Source organism: Elephas maximus, chromosome 11, assembly GCF_024166365.1.
Source record: "Elephas maximus indicus isolate mEleMax1 chromosome 11, mEleMax1 primary haplotype, whole genome shotgun sequence".
NCBI lineage: Eukaryota > Metazoa > Chordata > Mammalia > Proboscidea > Elephantidae > Elephas > Elephas maximus.
This window is the reverse complement of record NC_064829.1, coordinates 11,169,682-11,180,106: the sequence shown is the minus strand read 5'-3', so window position 1 is coordinate 11,180,106 and position 10,425 is coordinate 11,169,682. Positions and strand designations below refer to the sequence as shown.

General features: G+C 39.5%; 1 protein-coding gene across 1 annotated transcript; it reads left to right on the top strand.

Annotated features, from left to right (window-relative positions):
* Nucleotides 1-6,694: 6,694 nt before the first annotated feature.
* Nucleotides 6,695-8,739, top strand: LOC126085661 (RNA-binding motif protein, X chromosome-like). Its single transcript, XM_049901258.1, has 2 exons — nt 6,695-6,763; nt 7,392-8,739. The coding sequence occupies exons 1-2, from the start codon at nt 6,695-6,697 to the stop codon at nt 8,694-8,696; spliced, it is 1,374 nt and encodes a 457-aa protein (XP_049757215.1). The 3' UTR covers nt 8,697-8,739.
* Nucleotides 8,740-10,425: the final 1,686 nt, after the last annotated feature.

Sequence of the window (10,425 nt, the reverse complement as noted above, 5' to 3'; positions counted from 1 at the left end):
ACTTCTGAACGGCCTCTTCCTCCCCCTGCCCCTCATTTGGTTGTCTAAGCTTGCCTTTGATGCTCAGGGCTCGCAGCTTGTCACAAATATACTCGTTTCACTTTTTTGGGGGGGTCTTTGTTGTAAAGAGGGCTCGACGGTTGTGTCTGTCTATTCTGCCATCTTGCCTCCGCCTCCTATAATTTTTTTTCACATTTTAATAACATTTTTAACTTAGGTCTTCAGCATTAAGGTAGGGACACCTTGGGGAAAGTGGAAAGTACGCTGGTTTTGCCAAACAAAAAATGACCTCATGAGCATTGTCCACTTAACACCCAGGTGATCTTGAAAAGAAGTCCTTCTTGCCTCTTCACCTATAAAAACAAAAAAAACAGTGCCCTCAAGTCAATTCTGACTCATAGCAACCCTACAGGACAGAGTAGAACTGCCCCATAGAGTTTCCAAGGAGTGCCTGGTGCATTTGAACTGCCGATCTCTTGGTTAAAATCCGTAGCACTTAGCCACTACACCACCAGGGTTTCCTCTTCATCTATAGGCTGAAAGAAAATATTACTTCATGAGTTGTTGCCAGAATTGAATGAAATGTTTGTGCATAGATTTGTTCTTATTGTTGAGGAAACCTCTTTGGAAACACCTGGTGTTATCAAATATACATCTGCAAAGAAATCTAGTTAAAAAAAATTATTCAAACTATGTTTTCTTTTTCTACAAAAACTTAGTATGTTTTCATGTTATTTTATTGCCTGCCATTCCCTAGGGAAAAGTTATTACACAGGCTAGTGCACAAGCTCTCAAGTCAAACTTTGAATCATAGCTCTGTTATGGTATGATTTGGGGAGAGTTATTTAACTTTTCTGTGCCTCCACTTTCTCATGAGAAAAACAGGGATAAAATTAGAACCTAACCCATAGAATTTCTATGGGGATAATGTAAATGACAAATACAAAGTACGCAGCACAGTGCCCAGCATAATGTGAACATTAAATAAAGCAAATGATACTGTAATGATTATCAGGGGAGGCCAGAACTCAACTTGTGCATATTTAAAACTGGACTGTTGCTGTTATTTGCTGCAGATTCAATTCTGACTCATGGTGATCCCATGTGTGCAAAGTAGAACTGCTCCAAAGGGCTTTCAAGGCTTTTGGAAGCTGATCACCAGGCCTGTCTTCCAAGGCACCTCTGAATAGGTTCCAGGCATCAACATTTGGGTAGTAGTTGAGCACTTAACTCTTTGCACCATCCTAGGAACATCAGAATAGAAGAAAATGCTAGAAATGCTCAAGTTCTGTCATACGACCAATAAATCCTGGCCAACAGACGAACATCAGTGGCCTCAGGGTACCTCTGCCTTCTCTAAAACCCCAGTGTTGATTCACTGGGTCATTTTACAAGATCTTTTTGGTTGCTTATAATGTGACAGGCGCCCTGGTGGTGCAGTGGTTAAGAGTTATGGTGAGCTATGGTCACTAACCAAAAGTTTGAATCCACCAGGTGCTCCTTGGAAACCCTATGGGGCAGCTCTACTCTGTCCTATAGGGTTGCTATGAGTTGGAATTGACTTGAAGGCAATGGTTTTTTGTTTTTGTTTTTGGGTTTTTTTGGTATAATGTGACAGACCCAGAGGATTCAAATGACAAAGCAGTCAAAGTCCCTGCCTGTATGAATCTACCTGTCTAGAGAAGAGAAAGAATGTGATCACTGAACCACACAAATAGATGTCAAGTTACAACAGTGGAAGAGTTAGAGTAAGTGAGGCAGAGCTTTGAGAACACACATGGTTGGGGAAGAGGGTAGGTTGTAAAGTCTCCTCTGGAGCTGGTGTCAGAGGATGACAGGTGTTGACCAGCTCAAAGGAGGTGGTGGCAAGCATGCTTTACCAAGCAGGAAACATGTAAAGGCTTGTGTCAAAACACAGCATGACATGTGCAAGGGTCTGAAGGTGGACCTTGTAGACCAAGTACTAAGGGTCAGAAGCATGGGAGAGGGCAGGCTGGAAAGGAAGGCAGGATCCAACCAGGCAGGGCTTCTTTGGTCAGAATAAAGATGCCAAGCTAGAAGTCCACATGACACTATAGACAAAAGCACCATGCCATCCCTCTGCAGCAAAGGCCTGAAAAACTAAGTAAAACAGATACAAACATCAAATGAAGAAAACCTGAGAACGATGTGCGAAACAATCAAGAGAAAAAAATCGTGTGTGGTCAGAGTTTCAGAAAGGGAGGGCAAAGTGGAAAACACAGAAAGGATCACTGAATATTTGCTGACAGAAAAGCTCCCTAATCCCATGAAAGATGAAAAGCTGACCATCCAAGAAGCTCAACGAACCTCATATAGGACAGACCCCAAAAGAGAGTCACCAAGATATACCATAATCACACTTTACAAAACCAAAGTCAAAGAAAGAATCCTGAGAGTAGCTCAAGAAAAATGAAAAGTCACATACAAAGGGGAAACAATAAGACTAAGTTCTGATTACTCAGCAGAAACCATGCAGGCAACCTTAAAAGAAAAAAATCTCCAGCCAAGAATAACATATCATGCAAAACACTTGCTCAAATATGATGGCAAAATCAGGATATTTCCAGATAAACAGAAATTAAGGGAATATGTAAAAACCAAACCAAATTTACATGAATTATATTAAAGGGAATCCTTTGGTTAGAGAACCAACAACATCAGACAACAACTTGATTCTAGGACATGAGACACCATCAGTCAGATACCAACCTAGATAATGAGTTCTCAAGGATAAAACAGAACTAAAAGATTTACAACAGGGAACCAGAGAGGTCAATTTCTAAATGACAACAATGTCAGAACAATAAAAGAGGGAATGAACTATGTAGGTAGAGAATTTTTAAATGGAGACAAGTCAAGGTGATATCAAGTAATAAAAGTCTGGTTTAGGTTCAGGGAGATAGGGTAAATTTCAAGGTAACGACAAAGAAAGTTAACAACCGTACTCATCAAAATAAAGAAGTAAAACATAAAGTCTCAGTAAACACAAAACCTACAAGAATGGAAGAAATGGAAAAAAATCCTCAAACAAAAGGAATTCAGCACAGCAGAGTAACAGGAACAAAGAAAATGTCAGCATCACAAAAAAAAGCACTACAAAATGACAGCAATAAACTACACCTATTTGATAACCACACTGAATGTAAATAGCTTAAATGCACCCATAAAGAGACAGAGAATGACAGAATGGATTAAAAAAAGGACCCATTAATATGCTGTCTACAAAAGACACACCTTAGAAACAAAGATATAAATATATTAAAAATCAAAGGATGGAAAAAATATGTGAAGCAAACAGCAATCAAAAAAAAAAAAAACAGGAATGGCAATACTAATCTCAGATAAAACAGACTTTAAAACAAAATCCACCATAAATGACAAGGAAGGACATTATATAATGATCAAAGGGACAATCCACCATGAGGACAGAACCATAATAAATATCTATGCACCCAATGACAAGGCTGCAAAATATATATTAAAAAAAAAAACTCTAACAACACTGCAAAGGGAAATTGACAGTTCCACAATAATAGTAGGAGACCTCAACACATCACTCTCGGTAAAGACAGAACATCTAGAAAGAAACACAACAAAGGTACAGAAGATCTAAAGGCCACAATCAACCAACTTGATTTCATAGACATATACAGAACATTCCACCTCACAGCAGCAACGTATACATTCTTTTCCAATGCACATGGAATGTTCTCCAGAGTAGACCATATCTTAGGCCACAAAACAATTACCAACAACAACCAAAACATTGAGATAATACAAAGCAACTTCTCTGATCACAACACCATCACAGTAGAAATTAAAAACATGAAGAGCAAGGAAAAAAAAAAATCAAATACATGGAAACTGAATAACACTTTGCTTTAAAAAACCACTGGGTAATAGAAGAAATCAAAGATGGAAAAAAAAAATCCCTAGAATCAAACAAGAATGAAAACGCATCATACCAAAACTTTTTGGACATGCCACAAGCAGTGCTCAGAGGTCAATTTATAGCACTAGATGCACACATCAAAAAGAAGAAAGGGATAAAATCAAAATGTTAGGTATACAATTGGAACAAATGGAAAGAGAACAGCAAAGGAAGCCCACAGCCACTAGAAAAAGGAAAATAATAAAGATCAGAGCAGATATAAATGAAATAGGGAATAGAAAAACAATAGAATCAACAAAACCAAAAGTTGGTTTTTGAAAGGATCAGGAAAATAGACAAACCATTGGCCAAATGGACAAAAGAAAAACAGGAGAGGAAGCAAATAAAAAATGAACAGGGAACATTACAACAGACCAAACTGAAATAAAAAGCATCATAACAGAGTACTATGAAAAACTATGCTTTGGCAAATTTGAAAACCTAGAGGAAATCAACAAATTTCTAGAAAAACACCACCTACCTAAACCAACACAAACTGAGGTCAAAAATCTAAACAGACCTATAACAAGAGAAAAGTTTGAAAAGGTAATAATAAAAAAAAATTCCCACAAGAAAAAGTTCTGCCCCTGATGGCTTCACTGGAGAATTCTATGAAACATTCAGAGAAGAGCTAACACCAGTACTACTCAAACTATTTCAGAACATAAAAAAGGAAGGGATACTTCCGAATTCATTCTATGAATTCAGCGTAACCCTGATACCAAAACCAGGCAAAGATACCACAAAAAAAGAAAATTACGGACCAATATTTCTCATGAATATAGATGTAAAAATTCTCAACAAAATTCTAGCCCATAGAATTCAGCATCATATAAAAAATAATAACAATAATACACCCCGACCAAGTGGGATTCATACCAGGTATGCAAAGATTGTTCAACATTAGAAAATCAATCAACATAATCCACCCCATAAAGAAAAGAATCACATAATGTCTTAGTTATCTAGAGCTGCTATAACAGAAATACAAGTGGATGGCTTCAACACACAGAAATTTATTCTCTCACAGTCTAGGAAGATAAAGTCTGAACTCAGTGTGCCAGCTCCAGGGGAAGACTTTCTTTCTCTGTCAGCTCTGGGGGAAGTTGCTTGCCATCAATCTTCCCATGGTTTAGGAGCTCCTCAGTGCAGGGAACCTGGGTCCAAAGGATGTGCTTCTCTCCTGGTTTCTCATTCTTGGTGGTAGGAGGTCCCCTAAGCATTGAGTTCTCCTTTCCCCCTCCCTCCACCTGTCCTGGTAACCCCTAATAACCAGTAACTCAACAGTGTGCTCTTCTTTAGACATTTGCTTCTCTTTTACACCCACAGTTCTCTGGTTTATAGCTACTTTGATTTGAACCCAGGAAAAGCCTGAGCTTAAAAACAAAAAGGCCCTTGAAATCTCTACCTTTCGTAGACATGTCATGACTAATATAATGGTGAAATTCTGACAGAGTAGAGAAAGGAAGGAGAGTTTGAAATTGTGAAGAATATGACTGATTATCAATAACTTTTGTTTATTTTATTTTTTTTTTTGCCACATTGGGTTCCCTGTGGTTAAAAATTGCATCTGTGTTATGCTGGGTTCTCTAGAGAAGCAAAACCACTAAAGTGCATACAAATACATGTAGAGAGATTTATATCAAGGAAATGGCTCATGCAATTGTAGAAGCTGGAATGTTCCAAGTCCATGGGTCAAGATAAAGGCCACTTCTGATTCACATAGCCACAGGGGCTGGTAAACCTAAGATTGGCATGTCAGACAGCAGGGCTCTGGCACACAGGCTAGGAAGACTGACTAATTCCATGATCATCAGGCAAGACAGCAGGTAAGCTGTTAGTTCCAGTCCCAAGAACTGGAGGTCAGATAAACAGGAGCCAGCTGCAGGATCCAGAGTGAGCAAAAGCCCACAAACCTTGCCAGAAAGTCCACTTATATACAATGCAAGCCACACACTCAAGGAAACTCCCTTTCAAGTGATTGGCTACTCACATCATGGAGGTGATCACATTATATCAAATCTCATCATGGAATTGATCACATTATCACATGACTGCCGAACTACATCATAACTGCCAAATCAGTGAGAATCATGGCCCTGCGAAGTTGACACACAACATTAAGTATCATACACGATCATCTCAATCGACGCAGAAAAGGCATTCAATAAAGTTCAACACCCATTCCTGATAAAAATTCAACAGAATAGGGATAAAAGGGAAATTCCTCTACTTAATAAAGGGCATCTATACAAACCAACAGCCAACATAATTCTCAATGGAGACAGGCCGGAAATATTCCCCCTGACAAGAGGAACAAGACAAGGATTCCCTTTATCACCACTCCTACTTAACATTGTGCTGCAAGTTCTAGCTAGAACAATAAGGTAAGAAAAAGAAATAAAGGACATCCAAATTGGTAAGGAAAAAATAAAATTAACTCTATTTGCAGATGATATGATACTAGACTCCAAAAGACTCCACAAGAAAACTACTGGAACTAATAGATTCAGCAGAGTAGCAAGACACAAGATAAACATAAAAGTCAGCTGGATTCCTATACACCAAAAAAGAAAATTATGAAGAGGAGATCAGGAAAGCAATACAATTTATAATGGCCCCTAAAAAAATAAAATACTCAAGAATAAATCTAACCAGGGATATGGAACACATACACAAAGAAAACTACAAAACACTACTGCAAGAAACCAAAAATGAGTTACATAAATGGAAGAACATACCATGCTCATGGAGAGGCAGACTCCAGATTGTGAAAATGACAATTTTACCCAAAAGATCTACAAATACAAGGTAATCCGAACCAAATACAAACAGCATTTTTAACGAGGTAGAAGCACTAATCATTAACTTTATGTGGAAAACGAAGAGGCCCCAGATAAATAAAGCACAACAGAAGAAAAAGAAAATAGGAGGCCTCCTACTTCCTGACCTCAGAAACTACTGTATACCTATGGTAGTCAAAACAGCCTGGTATTGGTACAAGGACAGACACAATGACCAATGGAACAGAATTGAGAACCCAGATGTAAACTCATTCACCTGCAGTAACCTGATCTTCAACAAAGACTATAAATCCATTAAATGGGGAAAAGACAGTCTTTCTAACTAATGGTGCTGGCAAACCTGGACATTCATCGGTAAAAAAAAAAAAAAAAAAGAAAGAAACAGGACTCATACCTCAGGCCATACGCAAAAAAAAAAAAAAAAAACGCAAAAAGCTAGTTCAAAATGGATCCAAGACCTAAATATAAAACCAAAAACTATAAAGATCATGGAAGAAAAAGTAGGGTCAATGCTAGAGGCCCTAATACATGGCAAAAATAGGATACAAACCATACCTAACAATACACAAACACCAGAAGATAAGCTAGATAACTGGAATCTTTTAAAAATTAAGCACTTAAACGCTCATCAAAAGACTTCACCAAGCTCGTTGCGCAGTACTGCTAGTGGCTTCCAGTTCCGTCCTCGGACCCAGCATTCGGCCCTCGTGCTGAGTCGCTACAAAGCGCCTGTCGGCGAGCTAATGCAATCATCCAATGGAAAAATAGTTGAAGCCGGTCGTCCCGGAAAGCTCTTCACTGGTGGGCTCCATACAGAAACAAATGAGAAAGCCCTTGAGGCAGTATTTGGGAAATATGGACGAATTGTGGAAGTGCTCTTGATGAAAGACCGTGAAACCAACAAATCCAGAGGATTTGCTTTTGTCACCTTTGAAAGCCCGGCAGATGCCAAAGATGCAGCCAGAGATATGAATGGAAAGTCCCTAGATGGAAAAGCCATCAAGGTGGAACAAGCCCCTAAGCCAACATTTGAAAGTGGCAGACGTGGACCCCCTCCACCTCCAAGAAGCACAGGCCCTCCAAGAGGCCTTAGAGGTGGAAGAGGAGGAAGCAGAGGAACCCGGGGACCACCTTCACGTGGGGGTCACATGGATCATGGTGGCTACTCTATGAATTTTAACGTGAGTTCTTCCAGGGGACCACTTCCAGTAAAAAGAGGACCACCACCACGAAGTGGAGGTCCTCCTCCTAAAAGATCTGCCCCTTCAGGACCAGTTCGCAGCCGCAGTGGAATGGGAGGAAGAGCTCCTGTGTCACGTGGAAGAGATAGTTCCGGAGGCCTGCCACGGAGGGAACCCCTGCCCTCTCCTAGAGATGTTTATTTGTCCCCCAGAGATGATAGATGTTTTACAAAAGACAGCTATTCAAGCAGAGATTACCCAAGTTCTTGTGATACAAGAGATGATGCACCACCCCCGAGAGATTATACATACCGTGATTATGGTCATTCCAGTTCACGTGATGACTATCCATCCAGAGGCTATAGTGATAGAGATGGCTATGGTCGTGACCGTGACTATTCGGATCATCCAAGCGGAGGTTCCTACAGAGAATCTTCTGAGAGTTATGGTAACTCACGTAGCGCTCCACCTACACGAGGGCCCCCGCCATCTCATGGCGGAAGCAGTCGCTATGATGATTACAGCAGCTCACGTGACGGATATGGTGGAAGTCGAGACAGTTACTCAAGCAGCCGAAGTGACCTCTACTCAAGTGGCCGTGATCGGCTTGGCAGACAAGAAAGAGGGCTTCCCCCTTCTATGGAAAGGGGTTACCCTCCTCCACGTGATTCCTACAGCAGTTCAAGCCGCCGAGCACCAAGATGTGGTGGCCGTGGAGGAAGGCGATCTGATAGAGGGGGAGGCAGAAGCAGATACTAAAAACCAACAAAACTTTGGACCAAAATCCCTGTTCAAAGAAACAAACAAAAAGTGGAACCTATTCTGTCATAATTACCCAAGGACTACTAAAAGGAAAAATTGTGTTACTTTTAAAAATTTTCCTGTTAAGCTCTCCTCCATAATTTTTATGTTCTGGTGAGGAAAAAAAAAGTAAAACATGTTTAATTTTATTTGATTTTTATGACATTGCTTTCAACAAGCAAATGTTAAATGTGTAAGACTTGACTTGTGTAGTAGTGTTGTTATTCTCTAAGTGTCCCTAAAGGCCGCTTCCTATTTGATTCTTCCCAATAAGGCAAGCAATACTAAGATCTTCCACAAACATCTAGCCATCTAAAATGGAGAGGTGACTCATTCTGTCTACACAAACAAGCTAGATATTAGAAGGGTGGTTGGGTTTGCTACTCTTAGGATTTCAGGGTGCCTTCAAAAAAAAAAAAAATCTTTTTTTTTTTTTTCAAACTGAAATCTCAAATGTTCTCAGTGTGAAAAACCTGAGATCAGATGCTTACGTAAGGAAAGTGCTAATCACCCAGTAAACCCAAAAAAGCAAGTGGATAATGCTGGCCACATTTTGCCTTTCTGACATTTCCTTGGGAATCTACAAGAACCTCCCCTTTCCCCCCTCCCCCAGTAAGGCCATTTAAGTGTGTGTTAAACAACTACAGAATACTAAATAAAACGTTTGGCCAAAACCAAAAAAAAAAAAAAAAAGACTTCACCAAAGGAGTCAAAACATAACCTAAAGACTGGGAAAAAATTTTTTACTATGACATATATGACAAAAGTTTAATCTCTGAAATCTATAGGAGAAATCCAACAACTCTACAACAAAAAGACAAACAATCCAACTAAAAAATGGGCAAAGGATATGAACAGACGCTTCACCAGAGAAGACATTTAGGCAGCTAACAGACACATGAGGAAATGGTCCCGATCGCTAGCCATTAGAGAAGTGCAGATCAAAACTCCAGTGGTATACCATCTTACCCCGACATTACTGGCATGAACCAAAAAAAAAAAAAAACCAGAATATAACAAATGTTGGACAAGCTGTGGGGACATTGAAACTCTTACACACTGCTGGTGGGAATGTAAAATGTTATAACCATTTTGGAAAATGATATGGCACTTACTTGAAAGTCTACAAATAAAAATACCATACAATTCAGCAATCCCACTCCTAGGAATATATCCTAGAGAAATAAGAGCTGTCAAACAGCCATATGCAGACCCATGTTCATTGCAGCATTATTCACAATAGCAAAAAGATAGAAACAACCTAAAAAGTGCTCAGGAAGTGATGAATGGATAAATAAACTCTGGTACATACCTACAATGGAATACTAAGCAATGATAAAGAAAAATGATGAATCTGGGAAACATGGATGAATCTGGAGGGCATTATGCTGAGTGAAATAGGTCAATCACAAATACTGTATGAGATCACTATTATAAAAACTCATGAAAAGGCTTACACACAGAAAGAAACAATCTTGATGGTTACAAGGGAAGGGAGAGCTGGAGATGGAAAAACACTAACTATACAATAGATAAGTGGTAACTTTGGTGAAGAGTAAGAAAGTACACAATACTTGGGAAGTCAGCACAACTTGACCAAGGCAAAGGCATAGAAGCTTCACAGATACATCCAAACCTTCTGAGGGACCATATTACTGGGCTGAGGGCTAGGGACCATGGTCTCAGG

Bases quoted from the DNA above. Each gene is read 5' to 3' on its own strand.
- LOC126085661 (XM_049901258.1), top strand. From the start codon at position 6,695: ATGCTCATGGAGAGGCAGACTCCAGATTGTGAAAATGACAATTTTACC. The intron at 6,764-7,391 runs GTAATCCGAACC...GCTCATCAAAAG, and splicing joins AAAAGATCTACAAATACAAG to ACTTCACCAAGCTCGTTGCG.